The sequence below is a fragment of the Phyllobates terribilis genome, unplaced genomic scaffold, assembly GCF_046119375.1.
Source record: "Phyllobates terribilis strain yellow unplaced genomic scaffold, ASM4611937v1 Scaffold_1__5_contigs__length_1240528914, whole genome shotgun sequence".
NCBI lineage: Eukaryota > Metazoa > Chordata > Amphibia > Anura > Dendrobatidae > Phyllobates > Phyllobates terribilis.
Window position 1 is genome coordinate 264,335,285 of NW_027362761.1, and position 20,879 is coordinate 264,356,163.

General features: G+C 50.3%; 1 protein-coding gene across 5 annotated transcripts in view; it reads left to right on the plus strand.

The window, feature by feature from the left end:
- Positions 1-20,879, plus strand: part of TPCN1 (two pore segment channel 1) — a 134,353-nt gene that overhangs the window by 13,914 nt on the left and 99,560 nt on the right. For 4 of the 5 annotated variants that reach the window (XM_073672010.1, XM_073672019.1, XM_073672001.1 and 1 more), the window contains one exon: positions 7,581-7,838. In XM_073672010.1, the coding sequence (XP_073528111.1) occupies positions 7,733-7,838 (106 nt within the window). In that variant the 5' untranslated portion in view covers positions 7,581-7,732. Of the gene's footprint in view, positions 1-7,310; positions 7,333-7,580; positions 7,839-20,879 lie in introns of those variants that run through there. The other variant, XM_073672025.1, reaches the window with a different exon arrangement.

A 20,879-nucleotide genomic window follows, 5' to 3' on the forward strand; every position in this document is an offset into this window, starting at 1 on the left:
AGCAGAGTAAGGCCGCCCAGAGTGGTGAGCGAGAGCAGGGCAAGACGAGACCGCCAAGAGCGGTGAGCGAGAGTAGAGCAGGACGAGGCCGCCTGGAGCGGTGAGCGAGAGCAGAGCAGGACGAGGCCACCTGGAGCGGTGAGCGAGAGCAGAGCAGGACGAGGCCGCCTGGAGCGGTGAGCGAGAGCAGAGCAGGACGAGGCCGCCTGGAGCGGTGAGCGAGAGCAGAGCAGGACGAGGCCGCCTGGAGCGGTGAGCGAGAGTAGAGCAGGACGAGGCCGCCTGGAGCGGTGAGCGAGAGTAGAGCAGGACGAGGCCGCCTGGAGCGGTGAGCGAGAGTAGAGCAGGACGAGGCCGCCTGGAGCGGTGAGCGAGAGTAGAGCAGGACGAGGCCGCCTGGAGCGGTGAGCGAGACTAGAGCAGGACGAGGCCGCCTGGAGCGGCGAGGAAAGGGTCAGAGCAGACCAGAACCGCCGTAGCGGTGAGCAAAGGCAGAGCAGGCTAGAACCGCCGGAGCGGTGAGCAAGGCAGTGCAGGCTAGAACCGCCGGAGCGGTGAGCAAGGCAGAGCAGGCTAGAACCGCCGGAGCGGTGAGCAAGGCGGAGCAGGCTAGAACCGCCAGAGCGGTGAGCAAGGCAGAGCAGGCTAGAACCGCCGGAGCGCTGAGCAAGGCAGAGCAGGCTAGAACCGCCGGAGCGGTGAGCAAGGCAGAGCAGGCTAGAACCGCCGGAGCGGTGAGCAAGTCAGAGCAGGCTAGAACCACCGGAGCGGTGAGCAAGGCAGAGCAGGGGGGACAGGGCTCTGTACACACGGAACAGGCAGGAAGAGAAAGGCAGAACCAGATACCCACAGGGTACTTGCAGTGAAGTAGCGAGTGGACCAAAAACTCACAAACGGAAGTACAGTGACAACGAGCAGGAGTTAGGTACGAGTTCAGACTCTGCAGAAAAAGGAAAGGTACGGACATAGAGAAACATAGAAAAGAGGCTAGAAGAGTATACAGACAAGAACAGACACAGTAGCAAGATACAGGAGCAGGTCTAGGTATGCAGCCCCTAGAAGGCGGGAGGAACAGGCTAGGAGCGTGTTCAGACAGGACAGACAAGATACAGGAGCGGTTCTAGGTATGCTGCCCCTAGAAGGCGGAACGAACAGACAAGGAGCGTGTTCAGACAGGCCTGGAAATACAGCCTCCAGGAAAGGCAGGCAAGCAAACACAGAAAGGGACCTGGCACATTCAGAGTGAAAGAGCACACTGAATGAAACACAATGCTCAGGCAGGGATTCATTGGAGCAGCTGGGTTAAATACCAGGTGACAGACAGCAATAGGCTGAGGACGCACAAGGGGTGTCCCTGCAGCAGGTACAAGAACCAGGAAGTGATCAGGCGCCGCCCTTAAGCAGCAGACACAGAGGAAGCCAGGCTAGCAGACTGGACTGGAGATCAAGTGCCCACTCTTGCACAGTGGGAGATGGACCACTATGCAAGGACGCCGCCAGGTATGTTACAGTACCCCCCCCTTACGCCTCCTCTTCTTCAGGCCTGCCAGAATGTTCCGCAGGGAATTCGAGGGCCAATCCTTCACTTCAAGGAGATCACTTCCACTGTCCACAGGAAAAACTGGTCTCATCTGAGTAGCTAGGATGCTACCTCCTATCCAGCCATCCTCAGTAACAGACGAAACGGGTGGAGTACCAGGAACAGCACACAAGGAAGTCTCTCTCCACTTATTATCAGGTAGCACCCCAGAGGGTTCAGGAGACAACTGGAAGTCCTCCGCCGGATTGGAGGGGTGCAGAGACTTGGGGGTAACCTCTGCTTCGGGGTACATCTTGTCAAGCTCACAGGATGAAATGGGCGAGGTATCAGGTACAAGGTGTAGAAAAGTCACTGTCTCTTTGTTATCAGGTGGTACCCCGGAGGATTCAGGAAACAACTGGGGGTCCTCCGCCGGGTCGGAAGAGTGCAGAGACTCGGGGGTAACCTCTACTTCGGAGTACACTAGGTCGGACTTGCTGGAAGAAGCGGGCGAGGTATCAGGTACCGAGTATAGGAGAGTCTCTGTCCATTCGCTATCAGGTAGCACCCCGAAAGGTTCAGGAGACAACTGGAGGTCCTCCGCCTGGTCGGAGGGGTGTAGAGACTCGGGGATAACCTCTGCTTCGGAGTACACTAGGTCGGACTCACTGGACGAAGCGGCTGAGTTATCAGATACAGAGTATAGGGAAGACTCTGTCCATTCGCTACCAGGTAGCACCCCGAAGGGTTCTGGAGACAACTGGAGGTCCTCCGCCTGGTCGGAGGGGTGTAGAGACTCGGGGATAACCTCTGCTTCGGAGTCCACTAGGTCGGACTCACTGGACGAAGCGGGCGAGGTATCAGGTACAGAGTATAGGGAAGACTCTGTCCATTCGCTACCAGGTAGCACCCCGAAGGGTTCTGGAGACAACTGGAGGTCCTCCGCCTGGTCGGAGGGGTGTAGAGACTCGGGGTTAACTACCCCTTTGAGGTACCCATTGTCAGGCTCACAGGACGGAGCGGACGAAGTATCGGGTACCGGGTGTAGGGAAGTCTCTCTCCATTTGTCATCAGGTGGTATCCCGGAGGATTCTAGGTGGGCAGAAGTCTCTTCGGGCAGGAGAACTGGTGCGCTACCCACGCGTATTACCCGTCGGGGCTGCTCCGGGATACAGGGAAATGAAGCTTCAGCAGGGACTTCAAGGTTGGGATCAGGAGGTCTTTGGGAGGACAGACCCTGGCGTGACGGCTTGCCTCTACGCCTAGCACGTCTGGACTGCCTCTTGAGGTTGGGAGAAGTATTCCGGAGAGCGTAGTCATCCTGTGTGGATTCTGGGTGGGCAGGAGTCTCTTCGGGCAGGAGGACTAGTGCGCTACCCACACACATTACCCATCGGGGCTGCTCCGGGATATTGGGAAGTGAAGCTTCAGCAGGGGCTTCCGGGTTAGGGTCATTGAAGACCATTAGAAAAGCCACCAGGAAGGCCATTATGTCCAGGACGATAGGATCCTGTGCGTCCCATAGGGGGGTGATCCATTTCAAGGCATCACCCGCTAGGTAAGACATCATGAATCCCACCTTAGCCCGATCGGTGGGAAAACAAAGAGGGTAGAACTTGAAGTGTAGCATGCTTTGCTCCACAAATGCACGACTCTGTCTTGGATCCCCATAGTACCGCGCCGGATCCGCAGGAACGAGTGCAGAAAGATCCATCTGAACGGGTGCGTAATTCGCCTGGAACTCAACTAAAGAAAATAAATATATATATTTTTTTATTTATTTTTAATGCACGTATTCGTTGGAAAACGTCTCAGAGAGCGAAGGCCGTGGGGCTCAACAGGAACCATGGCCTGAGCATGCTGTAATGCACACGCCCGGGCTGAGCGGCGTGTGCGTGTGATTCCACCGGACCGTGCCGGAGAGTGAATGCCTGGAGGGGCGTAACTAGGTATTCACCCGATCCGACCAGGGTCGCACGACGGCATACGATGCCAGTGCACCAAGGAGGAACCGAGCAGAGGGACCAGGTGCTACTCCAGGACAGACCCCGGACACGGCTGTTGACCCACACAGGGGAATACAGGAACAGACAGGTTAGGCTGGCACAATGACTGGTGGGTATAGGCAGGCACGACTGGTATGCAGGCAGAGGGGTACAGGCAAGCACGGCTAGAGTGCAGACAGGGAGGCACTAGCAGGTAGGAACACAGGCGGGATAGGACCCAGTACACACTGGGACTCAGGAACAGAACCACAGATGTGGCGGACAAGCACAGCAGAGTAAGGCCGCCCAGAGTGGTGAACGAGAGCAGGGCAAGACGAGGCCCGCAAGAGCAGTGAGCGAGAGTAGAGCAGGACGAGGCCGCCTGGAGCGGTGAGCGAGAGTAGAGCAGGACGAGGCCGCCTGGAGCGGTGAGCGAGAGTAGAGCAGGACGAGGCCGCCTGGAGCGGTGAGCGAGAGTAGAGCAGGACGAGGCCGCCTGGAGCGGTGAGCGAGAGTAGAGCAGGACGAGGCCGCCTGGAGCGGTGAGCGAGAGTAGAGCAGGACGAGGCCGCCTGGAGCGGTGAGCGAGAGTAGAGCAGGACGAGGCCGCCTGGAGCGGTGAGCGAGAGTAGAGCAGGACGAGGCCGCCTGGAGCGGTGAGCGAGAGTAGAGCAGGACGAGGCCGCCTGGAGCGGTGAGCGAGAGTAGAGCAGGACGAGGCCGCCTGGAGCGGTGAGCGAGAGTAGAGCAGGACGAGGCCGCCTGGAGCGGTGAGCAAAGGCAAAGCAGACCAGAACCGCCGGAGCGGTGAGCAAAGGCAGAGCAGGCTAGAACCGCCGGAGCGGTGAGCAAAGGGTCAGAGCGGGCGAGAACCACCGGAGCGGTGAGCAAGGCAGAGCAGGCTAGAACCGCCGGAGCGGTGAGCAAGGCAGAGCAGGCTAGAACCGCCGGAGCGGTGAGCAAGGCAGAGCAGGGGGGACAGGGCTCTGTACACACGGAACAGGCAGGAAGGGAAAGGCAGAACCAGATACCCACAGGGTACTTGCAGTGAAGTAGCGAGTGGACCACAAACTCACAAACGGAAGTACAGTGACAACGAGCAGGAGTTAGGTACGAGTTCAGACTCTGCAGAAAAAGGAAAGGTACGGACCTAGAGAAACACAGAAAAGAGGCTAGAAGAGTATACAGACAAGAACAGACACAGTAGCAAGATACAGGAGCGGGTCTAGGTATGCAGCCCCTAGAAGGCGGGAGGAACAGGCTAGGAGCGTGTTCAGACAGGACAGACAAGATACAGGAGCGGGTCTAGGTATGCGGCCCCTAGAAGGCGGAACGAACAGGCAAGGAGCGTGTTCAGACAGGCCTGGAAATACAGCCTCCAGGAAAGGCAGGCAGGCAAGCAAACACAGAAAGGGACCTGGCACATTCAGAGTGAAAGAGCACACTGAATGAAACACAATGCTCAGGCAGGGATTCATTGGAGCAGCTGGTTTAAATACCAGGTGACAGACAGCAATAGGCTGAGGACGCACAAGGGGTGTGCCCGCAGCAGGTACAAGAACCAGGAAGTGATCGGGCACCGCCCTTAAGCAGCAGACACAGAGGCAAGCAGACAGCATGGAGGGAAGCCAGGCTAGCAGACTGGACTGGAGATCAAGTGCGGGCTCTTGCACAGTGGGAGATGGACCTCTATGCAAGGACGCCGCCAGGTATGTTACATACACTATATATAGAGGTCTGGCTATGGTGTGACGGTATTTGTCCCTTGTATGTAGTATTATTTAGTCACCATGTGGTGGTAATATGTGGTATTATTGGTCATTTTAAAAAATGTATGTCACACATTCCCTTAAAGAAAAATAAATAAAAATGCCCAATACTCTTTTTAGATATATCTTAAGAAATGTTTAATAGGTTAGAGTAGAGTAGGGCCCGGCCAGAAGAGTCTACCTTTTCATGGTGGCGGCTTAAAAAATCTTTTGGCCAAAACAAAAGCTGATGGCTGTGTATGTGATATGGTGTTCAATGGGAGCTGTTAATATGTGATTGGTGATGACGGGATGTAGCAGTGGAGTTTTTCCAAGAGTGGGCGGTGTGACTGTGGAAGGTTCGGGGGTTGGTGGTGGAGCTTGGGTAGAGTCTCAAGGGGGCCCGAAATTTTTGCCAGTGTGGGGCCCTGAAATTCCTGGTGGCAGCCCTGATGAAGTTATTCAGTATGTTGCAGATGTGGTGATGGACACTCCATATAATGATGTGACTTTGACACAATAAACAGATCAGACTCCTACATGACCAAATGCTGTTTTGTAAAGCTTTTGCCTTATGACTATATCTTACTTGTAGGGGATTGTCTCCCCCATAAACCTACGATCATTCTAATCTATATACAGTACAGACCAAAACTCTGGACACACCTTCTCATTTAAAGATTTTTCTGTGTTTTCATGACTATGAAAATTGTACATTCACACTGAAGGCATCAAAACTATGAATTAACACATGTGGAATTATATACTTAACAAAAAAGTGTGAAACAACTGAAAATATGTCTTATATTCTAGGCTCTTCAAAGTAGCCACCTTTTGCTTTGATGACTGCTTTGCACACTCTTGGCATTCTCTTGATGAGCTTCAAGAGGTAGTCACCGGAAATGGTTTTCACTTCACAGGTGTGTGCCCTGTCAGGTTTAATAAGTGGGATTTCTTGCCTTATAAATGGGGTTCGGACCATCAGTTGTGTTGTGCAGAAGTCTGGTGGATACACAGCTGATAGTCCTACTGAATAGACTGTTAGAATGTGTATTATGGCAAGAAAAAAGCAGCTAAGTAAAGAAAAACGAGTGGCCATCATTACTTTAAGAAATGAAGGTTAGTCAGTGCGAAAAAATGGGCAAACTTTGAAAGTGTCCCCAAGTGCAGTTGCAAAAACCATCAAGCGCTACAAAGAAACTGGCTCACATGAGGACCGCGGCAGGAAAGGAAGACCAAGAGTCACCTCTGCTTCTGAGGATAAGTTTATCTGAGTCACCAGCCTCAGAAATCGCAGGTTAACAGCAGCTCAGATTAGAGACCAGGTCAATGCCACACAGAGTTCTAGCAGCAGACACATCTCTTCAACAACTGTTAAGAGGAGACTTTGTACAGCAGGCCTTCATGGTAAAATAGCTGCTAGGAAACCACTGCTAAGGACAGGCAACAAGCAGAAGAGACTTGTTTGTGCTAAAGAACACAGGGAATGGACATTAGACCAGTGGAAATCTGTGCTTGGGTCTGATGAGTCCAAATTTGAGATCTTTGGTTCCAACCACCGTGTCTTTGTGCGACGCAGAAAAGGTGAACTGATGGACTCTACGTGCCTGGTTCCCACCGTGAAGCATGGAGGAGGAGGTGTGATGGTGTGGGGGTGCTTTGCTGGTGACACTGTTGGGGATTTATTCAATATTGAAGGTATACTGAACCAGCATGGCTACCACAGCATCTTGCAGCGGCATGCTATTCCATCCGGTTTGCGTTTAGTTGGACCATCATTTATTTTTCAACAGGACAATGACCCCAAACACACCTCCAGGCTGTGTAAGGGCTATTTGACCAAGAAAGAGAGTGATGGGGTGCTACGCCAGATGACCTGGCCTCCACAGTCACCAGACCTGAACCCAATCGAGATGGTTCGGGGTGAGCTGGACCGCAGAGTGAAGGCAAAAGGGCCAACAAGTGCTAAGCATCTCTGGGAACTCCTTCAAGATTGTTGGAAGACCATTTCCGGTGACTACCTCTTGATGCTCATCAAGAGAATTCCAAGAGTGTGCAAAAGCAGTCATCAAAGCAAAAGGTGACTACTTTGAGGAACCTAGAATATAAGACATATTTTCAGTTGTTTCACACTTTTTTGTTAAGTATATAATTCCACATGTGTTAATTCATAGTTTTTGATGCCTTCAGTGTGAATGTACAATTTTCATAGTCATGAAAATACAGAAAAATCTTTAAATGAGAATGTATGTCCAAACTTTTGGTCTGTACTGTATGTAACAGTGGTTATTGGCTCAGACACGGCCATTGATAAAATGTTTTTGTTAGGTCTCTTGCAGGACCCTTGTGATTGGTGCTGTATCTGAAGATCCAGAGGTCCGCTCCTCTAGACCCATTCCATAATGTGAGAGCTGCTCCATGTCTGGTTATTCCTCTCGAATGAGTGAGATTATTCTGCCGATGAGAGATCCATAGTCACAATGTCTGCAACGCAGGAGGACGATGAACCGCTCTTATTCACTTTAGAAGAAAATGGAGGCTGTGCTAATCCACCCCAGGTGGATGAAAGCGGTGATGTGGCATTAGGTAAGAGCCTCTTTATTTTCTAGCAGCAGATTCATGCAGCCAGAATTATGGACAGAGTGAGATCCCAGTACATCCTCCATTGCTAACTAGGTAGGCAGGAGTTTGCATCACGCTGTAGAGTTCTCGACTTCTCCTTTATGCTGGGGATCTTATTATTAGAAAGCCGTGAAAAAAGAATTTGGTTACCATTTTTCTTATAGTTCCTAGGCGGAGGTAGTGTTATCAGTAGTGTTGAGCGATACCTTCCGATATCGGGAAATATCGGATCGGATTGGATCGGACCGATACCGAAAAAGTATCGGATATCGCCGATTCCGATACCGGAAACCAATGCAAGTCAATGGGACATAAATATCGGAATTAAAATAAACCCTTTCTTTCCTTGTAGGTTATTTCTACATGAAGGAAAACAACTAAGAATAATGTAGAATGTATTGGGGGAGGTGGGGGAGACAATAAAGGCATAGAGGTTTAGCCCAGTCAAATGGAATAGCAGGAATTAATATTTTTTTATTATGTTCTGAGTTACGGAAATATTAACTATGTTAAGTATTTTTATATTTTGTCAGATATTTATGTTTCACTACTTCCATGCTCTTCACCTTCTTTTTTACTTCTCCCACACTTTCTCCTTCATCATCCTCAGCATCTTTTTCATCCACTTCTTCTTCACCTTCTTCTTCTTCACCTTCTTCGTATTATTCTTTTTTTTACATTCTTCATATTCTACTTCTTCATCTTCTTCATATTCTTCTTCTTCATCATATTCTTATTTGTGACAGGCATTCCTGTAGTTGTTATCTATAAAAGGTTGGACATTACACCTTTCGTTCTGCCCGTCACAAAAGATTTACAACAGGATTTGTCCGCGTTCAGTTTGGCCTGCAGCAGCAGGTCTTTTCCAGGGGCACCACGAGGAGGAACGGACTCACCCCCATACACTGCTTAGTCATCTTCTGCTTATAATTTAGATATTATCTTTTGCTCTGATTTTTAGTCTTATGCTTAATGTTCTTCCGCTTTTTGTTCTGCAGCTTCTTGTATTTCTGCTTCTTGGTTTTCTGTCTCTTGTTTTTCTGTATCTTGGTGCTTGTCTTCTCTTCTTTGTCTTCTTGGTCAACTTCTTCAGGGTCATCTTCTTGGTCTTCTTCGGGGTGGTCTTCAGGGTCGTCGTCTTCGGGGGTCCTCGTCTTCGGGGTCCTCGTCTTCTTCGGGTTGGTCTTCTGGGTCCTCGTCTTCGGGGTCCTCGTCTTCTTCGGGGTGGTCTTCAGGGTCCTCGTCTTCTTCGGGGTGGTCTTCAGGGTCCTCGTCTTCTTCGGGGTGGTCTTCAGGGTCCTCGTCTTCAGGGTCATTGTCTTCGGGGTCCTCGTCTTCTTAGGGTTGGTCTTCAGGGTCCTCGTCTTCAGGGTCCTCGTCAGGGAGATCCAGAGTGATTACCAAGAACCATTTCAAAAAGCTTGAACTTGGAAATGTAGCAGAAGGTACAAGAAAGCTGAGGAACTACCGAGGACCAGCTGACGGTACTGGAACCCGGATGGATAGCAGAAGGTACAAGAGCCAATGGAACTACCGAGGACCAGCTGATGTTACTGGAACTCGGTTACTAAGCAGGAGGTACCTGTGCCAGAAAGCACTACCAAGGACCAGCAGACGTTGGTGGAACTTGGATACCGAGAAGGAGGCACCTAATCCAAAGGCACTGCCGAGAACCAGCTGACGGTACTGGAACCCGGATGGGTAGCAGAAGGTACAAGAGCCAATGGAACTACCGAGGACCAGCTGATGTTACTGGAACCCGGATGGGTAGCAGAAGGTACAAGAGCCAATGGAACTACCGAGGACCAGCTGATGTTACTGGAACTCGGTTACTAAGCAGGAGGTACCTGTGCCAGAAAGCACTACCAAGGACCAGCAGACGTTGGTGGAACTTGGATACCGAGAAGGAGGCACCTAATCCAAAGGCACTGCCGAGAACCAGCTGACGGTACTGGAACCCGGATGGGTAGCAGAAGGTACCCATGTAAAAAAAAAGTTCAAGGCCGCGAGCCGGCCGCAGTTACCAAAACCCACAGTCCTACAGAGGGTGCTTGTCCTATTGGCACTATGGAACCAGCCTTCATTGCCAGATCCCGCAGCCCACATAGGAGTCACCTAAACTGCAGGCACCATAGAGTCGGCTAACCCGACCGCAACACGACAGGACAACGCATTGGAGGCAAAGTGACGTTGACACTACCCAGAAACAGCTGGCGTGCTGGAACCAGGCTGGGCAGGAGGGAGTACCCGTGCCAAAGACACTGCCGAGAACCAGCTGACGGTACTGGAACCCGGATGGGTAGCAGAAGATACAAGAGCAAATGGAACTACCGAGGACCAGCTGACGGTACTGGAACCCGGATGGGTAGCAGAAGGTACAAGAGCCAATGGAACTACCGAGGACCAGCTGATGTTACTGGAACTCGGTTACTAAGCAGGAGGTACCTGTGCCAGAAAGCACTACCAAGGACCAGCAGACGTTGGTGGAACTTGGATACCGAGAAGGAGGCACCTAATCCAAAGGCACTGCCGAGAACCAGCTGACGGTACTGGAACCCGGATGGGTAGCAGAAGGTACCCATGTAAAAAAAAAGTTCAAGGCCGCGAGCCGGCCGCAGTTACCAAAACCCACAGTCCTACAGAGGGTGCTTGTCCTATTGGCACTATGGAACCAGCCTTCATTGCCAGATCCCGCAGCCCACATAGGAGTCACCTAAACTGCAGGCACCATAGAGTCGGCTAACCCGACCGCAACACGACAGGACAACGCATTGGAGGCAAAGTGACGTTGACACTACCCGGAAACAGCTGGCGTGCTGGAACCAGGCTGGGCAGGAGGGAGTACCCGTGCCAAAGACACTGCCGAGAACCAGCTGACGGTACTGGAACCCGGATGGGTAGCAGAAGATACAAGAGCAAATGGAACTACCGAGGACCAGCTGACGGTACTGGAACCCGGATGGGTAGCAGAAGATACAAGAGCAAATGGAACTACCGAGGACCAGCTGACGGTACTGGAACCCGGATGGGTAGCAGAAGGTACAAGAGCCAATGGAACTACCGAGGACCAGCTGATGTTACTGGAACTCGGTTACTAAGCAGGAGGTACCTGTGCCAGAAAGCACTACCAAGGACCAGCAGACGTTGGTGGAACTTGGATACCGAGAAGGAGGCACCTAATCCAAAGGCACTGCCGAGAACCAGCTGACGGTACTGGAACCCGGATGGGTAGCAGAAGGTACCCATGTAAAAAAAAAGTTCAAGGCCGCGAGCCGGCCGCAGTTACCAAAACCCACAGTCCTACAGAGGGTGCTTGTCCTATTGGCACTATGGAACCAGCCTTCATTGCCAGATCCCGCAGCCCACATAGGAGTCACCTAAACTGCAGGCACCATAGAGTCGGCTAACCCGACCGCAACACGACAGGACAACGCATTGGAGGCAAAGTGACGTTGACACTACCCGGAAACAGCTGGCGTGCTGGAACCAGGCTGGGCAGGAGGGAGTACCCGTGCCAAAGACACTGCCGAGAACCAGCTGACGGTACTGGAACCCGGATGGGTAGCAGAAGGTACAAGAGCCAATGGAACTGCCGAGAACCAGCTGGCGGTGCTGGAGCCCAGGGTAAATACTAAAAACAGAAGAGCCAGAGGTGTATTTGGAGGAGGTTTTAAATCCGTACTACAGTGGATGTGGACAAAGCAGGAGAATTTGCCGGACACACAGCTGGGGATCAGCTGACGTTACTGAATCCCAATAACACTGGAGCAAGCGTTGACTGTGCAGACGGCACTTCTGAGCAGCAACTAGCGGTATTGGAGCCCAGGGTAAATACTAAAAACGGAGGAGCCAGAGGTGTAATTGGAGCAAGTTTTAAATAAGTAGCACAGTGAATATGGACAGAGCAGGAGAAATTGCCGTGAACACAGCAGGGGAACAGCTGACGTTACCGAACCCCAATAACACCGCAGCAAGTGTTGACTGTGCAGACGGCACTTCCGAGCGCCAACTGGCGGTGCTGGAGCCCAGGGATAAGAATGAAAACAGAGGAGCCAGAGGTGTAATTCGAGCAACTTTAAAATGTGTAGTACAGTGGATTTGGACAAAGCAGGAGAAATTGCCGTCCGCACAGCAGGAGAACAGCTGACGTTACTGAACCCCAATAACATGGTAGCAAGTGTTGACTGTGCAGACAGCACTTCCGAGCGCCAACTGGCGGTGCTGGAGCCCAGGGATAAGAATGAAAACAGAGGAGCCAGAGGTGTAATTCGAGCAACTTTAAAATGTGTAGTACAGTGGATGTGGACAAAGCAGGAGAAATTGCCGTCCGCACAGCAGGAGAACAGCTGACGTTACTGAACCCCAATAACACGGCAGCAAGTGTTGACTGTGCAGACAGCACTTCCGAGCGCCAACTGGCGGTGTTGGAGCCCAGGGTAAATACTAAAAACGGAGGAGCCAGAGGTGTAATTGGAGCAAGTTTTAAATAAGTAGCACAGTGAATATGGACAGAGCAGGAGAAATTGCCGTGAACACAGCAGGGGAACAGCTGACGTTACTGAACCCCAATAACATGGTAGCAAGTGTTGACTGTGCAGACAGCACTTCCGAGCGCCAACTGGCGGTGCTGGAGCCCAGGGATAAGAATGAAAACAGAGGAGCCAGAGGTGTAATTCGAGCAACTTTAAAATGTGTAGTACAGTGGATGTGGACAAAACAGGAGAAATTGCCGTCCGCACAGCAGGAGAACAGCTGACGTTACTGAACCCCAATAACACGGCAGCAAGTGTTGACTGTGCAGACAGCACTTCCGAGCGCCAACTGGCGGTGTTGGAGCCCAGGGTAAATACTAAAAACGGAGGAGCCAGAGGTGTAATTGGAGCAAGTTTTAAATAAGTAGCACAGTGAATATGGACAGAGCAGGAGAAATTGCCGTGAACACAGCAGGGGAACAGCTGACGTTACCGAACCCCAATAACACCGCAGCAAGTGTTGACTGTGCAGACGGCACTTCCGAGCGCCAACTGGCGGTGCTGGAGCCCAGGGATAAGAATGAAAACAGAGGAGCCAGAGGTGTAATTCGAGCAACTTTAAAATGTGTAGTACAGTGGATGTGGACAAAGCAGGAGAAATTGCCGTCCGCACAGCAGGAGAACAGCTGACGTTACTGAACCCCAATAACACGGCAGCAAGTGTTGACTGTGCAGACAGCACTTCCGAGCGCCAACTGGCGGTGTTGGAGCCCAGGGTAAATACTAAAAACGGAGGAGCCAGAGGTGTAATTGGAGCAAGTTTTAAATAAGTAGCACAGTGAATATGGACAGAGCAGGAGAAATTGCCGTGAACACAGCAGGGGAACAGCTGACGTTACCGAACCCCAATAACACCGCAGCAAGTGTTGACTGTGCAGACGGCACTTCCGAGCGCCAACTGGCGGTGCTGGAGCCCAGGGATAAGAATGAAAACAGAGGAGCCAGAGGTGTAATTGGAGCAACTTTAAAATCTGTAGTAGTGAGAATGTGGACAGAGCAGGAGAAATTGCCGTCCGCACAGCAGGGGAACAGCTGACGTTACTGAACCCCAATAACATGGTAGCAAGTGTTGACTGTGCAGACAGCACTTCCGAGCGCCAACTGGCGGTGCTGGAGCCCAGGGATAAGAATGAAAACAGAGGAGCCAGAGGTGTAATTGGAGCAACTTTAAAATCTGTAGTAGTGAGAATGTGGACAGAGCAGGAGAAATTGCCGTCCGCACAGCAGGGGAACAGCTGACGTTACTGAACCCCAATAACACGGCAGCAAGTGTTGACTGTGCAGACAGCACTTCCGAGCGCCAACTGGCGGTGTTGGAGCCCAGGGTAAATACTAAAAACGGAGGAGCCAGAGGTGTAATTGGAGCAAGTTTTAAATAAGTAGCACAGTGAATATGGACAGAGCAGGAGAAATTGCCGTGAACACAGCAGGGGAACAGCTGACGTTACTGAACCCCAATAACACGGCAGCAAGTGTTGACTGTGCAGACGGCACTTCCGTGCGCCAACTGGCGGTGTTGGAGCTCAGGGATAATACTGAAAACAGAGGAGCCAGAGGTGTAATTGGAGCAACTTTAAAATCTGTAGTAGTGAGAATGTGGACAGAGCAGGAGAAATTGCCGTCCGCACAGCAGGGGAACAGCTGACGTTACTGAACCCCAATAACATGGTAGCAAGTGTTGACTGTGCAGACAGCACTTCCGAGCGCCAACTGGCGGTGCTGGAGCCCAGGGATAAGAATGAAAACAGAGGAGCCAGAGGAGTAATTGGAGCAACTTTAAAATGTGTAGTACAGTGGATGTGGACAAATCAGGAGAAATTGCCGTCCGCACAGCAGGAGAACAGCTGACGTTACTGAACCCCAATAACACGGCAGCAAGTGTTGACTGTGCAGACGGCACTTCCGAGCGCCAACTGGCGGTGTTGGAGCTCAGGGATTACAGTTCAGGTGGTAGAAACATGAACAGAACAGGAGACCTGGATACTGTTGCCAACCAATTATTTATTCTGGAAGAGGACTGGCAAATTCATGAGAGATCCAGGCCTTGTTCATTTTGAGAAAAGTAAGCCGGTCAACGTTATCGGAGGATAGTCGCATGCGACGGTCTGTTAGTACACCACCTGCGGCACTAAAGACGCGTTCCGATAATACACTAGCAGCAGGGCAAGCTAGCACCTCCAGTGCATACTGACTAAGCTCTGGCCATGTATCCAGCTTACAGACCCAAAACTTGAAGGGAGAAGAGCCGTCTGGGAGTACACTAAGAGGGCAAGACATGTAGTCTGTCACCATCTGACGGAAACGTTGCCTCCTGCTGACTGGAGCTGTCTGTGATGGTGTAGACATTTGTGGCGGCGGGGACACAAAACTTTGCCACATTTCGGCCATACTGGTCTTGCCTTGTGCTGAGGCGCTGCTTCTGCTCCCTCTTTGTGCAGAGCTTCCTCCACTGCCTCGACGCACTGAGCTGCTTTGTAAAGCACTAGCAGCACTGCTCTCGGTTGGAATGGAGAACATGATGGAATGCACCAGTGCGTCTTGGTACTCCCGCATTTTACGCTCCCGGTTCAATGGTGTTATGAGGCTTTGTAAGTTGTCCCGGTAGCGAGGATCTAGGAGGGTGGACACCCAATAATCAGCCGTGTTGAGAATGTGGGCGATGCGGCGGTCGTTTCTGAGGCACTGCAGCATGAAATCAACCATGTGCTGCAGACTGCCAACTGGCCAAGAAACGCTGTCCCCTGCTTGAGGCGTGATCTCTGCCTGCTCTGCATCACCCCACCCTCGCTCTAGATACTGACTACTAGAGCATTGTGTACCTCCCTCCTCTGGACAGATGTCTTCCTCATCCATTGACTCCTCCTCATCCTCCTCACAAAGTGTCCCCTGCCTAGGCCTTTGTGAGGAACCACGTTGCGCAGACTGTAGAGAAGCAGATGGCATTTGTGACTCCTCATCCTCCACCTCTTCCAAAACCTCGTCCCTTAGTGCTTGCAGTGTTTTTTCAAGCAGGCAGATAAGGGGGATAGTCATGCTGACTAGTGCATCATCTGCACTCGCCATCCGCGTGGAATAATCGAAGGCACGCAAAACGTGGCAAATGTCCTTCATAGAGGCCCACTCAGTGGTGGTGAAGTGTGAACGGCGCGCACTGCGACTTGTTTGCGCCTGCTGCAGCTGGTACTCCATTACTGCTGCCTGCTGCTCACACAACCTCTCCAACATATGTAACGTTGAATTCCACCTGGTGGGTAGGTCACATATGATGCGATGTTCCGGAAGACATAATCGGCGCTGCAGAGCTGCAATGCGTGATCTTGCATTGCTGGAACGCCGCAAGTGAGCGCACTCTATGCGGACCTTGTGAAGCAGTGCATCAAGATCCGGATAGTCCCTCAAAAAACTCTGCACGACCAAGTTGAGCACATGTGCCAGACATGGGATGTGAGTGAGGTTGCCTAGGCCCAGAGCTGCCACCAGATTTCGGCCATTGTCACACACTACCATGCCTGGCTGGAGATTCGCTGGCACAAACCACACGTCACTCTGCTGCTTGATGGCATTCCAGAGCTCCTGCGCTGTGTGGCTTCGATTCCCCAAAGAAATTAATTTTAATACGGCCTGTTGACGTTTGGCCACGGCTGTGCTCATATCGGTCATCATAACAGGTAACCGTTCACGGGTCGATGTGGAGGTAGACCGTGACGGCTCCTGCAGCGCTGATTCAGAGGAACTGGAGTATGAGGAGGAGTCAATGTGTACAGACTGGATTCCTGCAATCCTTGGAGTTGGCAGAACACGTACAGCGCCACTCTCAAGATCTGTACCCGGCTCCACAACATTTACCCAATGGGCAGTGAGGGAAAGGTATCGTCCCTGTCCATGCTTACTGGTCCACGCATCAGTGGTCAGGTGGACCTTGCTACTGACGGCGTTTTGTAGCGCATGTTTAATTTTTCCCTCCACATGATGTTGCAGGGCAGGGACGGCTTGCCTGCTGAAATAAAAGCGGCTGGGCACGTTGTATTGTGGGACTGCCAATGCCATAAAGTTACGGAATGTGTCAGTCTCCACCAGCCTGAATGATAGCATTTCAAGGGCCAGTAGTTTAGCAATGCCAGCATTCAGAGCCTGTGCTCGGGGGTGGTTTGCCGAGTATGGGCGCCTTTTCTCCCATGCCTGTGCTAACGATGGCTGTAGACTGGCCTGGGAGTGTGAGGATGACTGGGAAAGTGGTGCTGTGGGTGGAATTACACTGTGTCTCTGTACAACAGTGCCAGAGATTCTTCCATGGCGATCCTGTGAGGAAGCCGAACCAGCTGTGTGTGAGCTGGAGGAAGAGGCTACAACACGAGCTGAAGAGGTGGTAGGTGGCGCTGTAGGTTGGCCTAGGTCTTCAGTGTGTTTGTGTAACTCCACCACGTGCTTGGTCCGCACATGTTTCCACATATTTGTGGTATTGAGGTTGCTGACACTTTTCCCTCTTTTCACCTTCTGATTACACAGCTTGCATTTGACAAAGCAAATGTCATCTGCAACTGTGTCAAAAAAGGACCAGGCACTGCAAGTCTTGGGAGCGCCCGCTTTGGATTTTGGAAGAGCCATGCTCCTAATGGGTGCCGAAGTGGAGGCTACAGGCAACCAAGTCTGCCCCCTCCCTCTCCCTCCTTTTTGGGCCGTTCGGGGAATCTCTTCCTCAGAGCTGCTCCCACCACCTTCCTGTCCCTCACGCCATGATGGGTCAAGGACCTCATCATCTACACCACCCTCTTCAAACAACTGCTTCTCCTGGGTAGTCTCGACAGCACAGTACGCACCAGAAAGTGGCACCTGAGTCTCATCATCAGATGCGTACTGAGGTGTGCTGCTGACCATAGGCACTGGCCCACCCGCCTCTTCAGATTCAGAGAGACAAAACGGTTGCGCATCACTGCATACTACCTCTTCTTCAAATTCTCGAATTCTGCTTGGCTGGCCCCCTCTTTCCAAGCCAAGAGATTCAGAGAACAGAAGTAGAGATGGCTCCTGTCCAGGGCTCTCTGACTGCCTGGGCAATTTGGCAGGTGGTGAAGAGACAGATGGGTGCTCTTCAGTGCTCAGGACCTGAGAGGATCTGGAACTAATTGAAGTCGATGCGTTAGCTGCCATCCATCCGACAACGGCTTCAATTTGGTCCTCGCGCAGCAGTGGGGTACGGCTAGCTCCTACAAAGCTGCGCATAAAGGACTGTTCCCTGGTAAAACTGGGGGATGCTGAGTCACTGGTGCCCGCAGCAGGCACAGAATCCCCACGTCCTCTCCCTGCAGGCACAGAATCCTCACGTCCTCTCCCTGCAGAAACTCCACGCCCACGCCCACGACCACGACCACATGCCTTACTCCCTGCCTTCTTCATCTTGGTAGACTGATAAAGATAGGCAGAAAAGTACTAAGGGCTTAGTGTGCTTATTCCTGAACAGCTGCTAACAGGTATAAGAAACACTAATTTTATAAAGTGTGGACTAGACTTTAATATGAGCTAATGTGGCCTACACAACTGTAAAGTGGAGTGTTTGGTGAACTTTATTTAGGTTTTTTTTGTCACAAAAAGACACTGGATGTGCCTAAAGATGTAATAACGATAGTATCACAAACTTTTTGTAGCTATTACAATGTAGGAAGGTAACCTACAATGCAATAGATGAGGCTGCAAAAAATAGGCTAATACTAATCTGGCTGGGGCTGCAGGGCCCAATGCTGCAGAAAGGCTCCTCTATCTACTCCTATATAGTGTGTTTGGAATCAATTTAGCTGAATATGGATGGAACCACCACACTAATAGGAGATATCAGGAAAAATTATGAATTGGCAATAAAGGACAATGTATGAGGCAGTGACACACACTGAGTGCACTACAACCAGACGGGGTTGAAGCACACACTACAGGGTGAGCTGCACTCACACACCAGACCTTGCAGACAGCGGTGAACAGTACAGATGCAGAGCACTGTGCACTAGTGCTGCAAGACGGAAAAAAAATTCTCTATCTACTCCTATATAGTGTGTTTGGAACCAATTTAGCTGAATACAGATGGAACCACCACACTAATAGGAGATATCAGGAAAAATTATGAATTGGCAATAAAGGACAATGTATGAGGCAGTGACACACACTGAGTGCACTACAACCAGACGGGGTTGAAGCACACACTACAGGGTGAGCTGCACTCACACACCAGACCTTGCAGACAGCGGTGAACAGTACAGATGCAGAGCACTGTGCACTAGTGCTGCAAGACGGAAAAAAATTTCTCTATCTACTCCTATATAGTGTGTTTGGAACCAATTTAGCTGAATACAGATGGAACCACCACACTAATAGGAGATATCAGGAAAAATTATGAATTGGCAATAAAGGACAATGTATGAGGCAGTGACACACACTGAGTGCACTACAACCAGACGGGGTTGAAGCACACACTACAGGGTGAGCTGCACTCACACACCAGACCTTGCAGACAGCGGTGAACAGTACAGATGCAGAGCACTGTGCACTAGTGCTGCAAGACGGAAAAAAATTTCTCTATCTACTCCTATATAGTGTGTTTGGAACCAATTTAGCTGAATACAGATGGAACCACCACACTAATAGGAGATATCAGGAAAAATTATGAATTGGCAAAAAAGGACAATGTATGAGGCAGTGACACACACTGAGTGCACTACAACCAGACTTGGCTGAAGCACACACTACAGGGTGAGCTGCACTCACACACACAGACCTTGCAGATAGCGGTGAACAGCACAGGGAACTGTGCACTAGCACTGCAAGGCACAGTGATTTAGAAAGTAGCTTGGGTAAAGCAGTATAGAGCAAATAGGTAGCTAAAACTGTCCCTCAGAACAACAGCGTCCTATCCCTAACTGAATTCACAGCAGAGTGAGCTCAAAATGGCGGCGGTGGCTTTTATAGTGCATCATGACATCATTTCAGCAGCCAATCACAGCCATGCCATTAGTTAAGATGCCTACATGCCTAACAGGATGTGCCCACACTTCTTAGGATCCTCATTGGCTGAATAAAATGAAAATGTCTCATTGCATTATGGGAACTTCCGATTCCGGTATACGATATTGCAATAGTATCGGAATTAAGTATCGGAATTCCGATACCGCGAATATCGGCCGATACCCGATATTTCAGTATCGGAATGCTCAACACTAGTTATCAGTCATCTAGAAGCACAGATCCTCTTTAGATCACCAAGTCCACGGATGCGCCATGTCTTCTAGCAACATTCACAATGCATGCACAATTCTGCAGGCTTCTGAGCTGAAATCTCCCAGTCCTTTAGTCCTTTCTGCTTCAGCAGTGCGAATATAAAGCCCGTTAATTGTGGGTTACTAAACAGTACAGCACTGCTTTTGTATTTTCCTGAGTATGATGTTGACAGACACCAGGTTTTTCGTGGCCTTTTTGTTTTGTCGGAGGATGACACACTGCAGCTAGATGGTGGCACATTATAGTCTTCGGTGTCATATAAAATGCACTATATGCAAAATGTTTTGGTTTGTGCCTTTTTTCTTTTTACTAAATGGTGTTTTACTCTTGAAAAAGACTTGGCGCGAAGTCAAAAGTAGCCATTTTTTACTAATATTTTATTCCTGCTGCTACACGGAGTATTCCACTTTTTTTTTTGTTCATGGAGGAAGGGAGGATAACAAATCCGCCATATGGTTCTAGAGATATGAGCTTTTTTATGTTTCGAAAATTTTCATGGCCTTTGCAAGGGTTGTTGCTCACAGGATTTTCTGGGAGCCTGTTTTTCGACTGCTCTGTATAATTGCCCACTGAGCAACGCGCCCTATATAAAAAGGTCTGTATCTTCGGATCCCAATGGTGACTTTAAATAAAACAAAACAACTGAATACTTAGAGTAGCAGGAGAAAAAAAGACAAAAAAACTGTCCACTTTTGAACTGGTGACAGATCTTATTTATGCTTCTCTCTAGAAGTTAAAAAGGAAGAACAAAAAGCATGCGCACAATGTTTTGTTACCAAATAAAAAATGGCACCAAAAACCCTATGAAAAGGGCTTGGGTTTAAAAACAATGAAAAAGGTGTGAAGAGACCCGGTCAGCACTTGTCCAAGCAAGATTATTTTTGTTGCTTTCTGCAATTCGCAATTAGAGTGGCTTGCGAAAGTATTCACCCCCTTGGCTTTTTACCTATTTTGTTACATTACAACCTGTGTTTAAATATTTTTGTGATCTGATTTGTGTGTGATGCATCAGCACTAAATGGTTTAAGTTGGGGAAGGGAAGTGAGAAAAATAAAGGCATAAATTAAATTTATAGGATCAAATAACTAATACTTGGCATGTGCATATGTATTCACCCCTTTTTTTATGAAGGCCCTAAAAATTTCTGGTGCAAGAAATGATCTTCATAAGTCACATATAGAATCTAAGCGTCACATGGTCGGTCAGTATATAC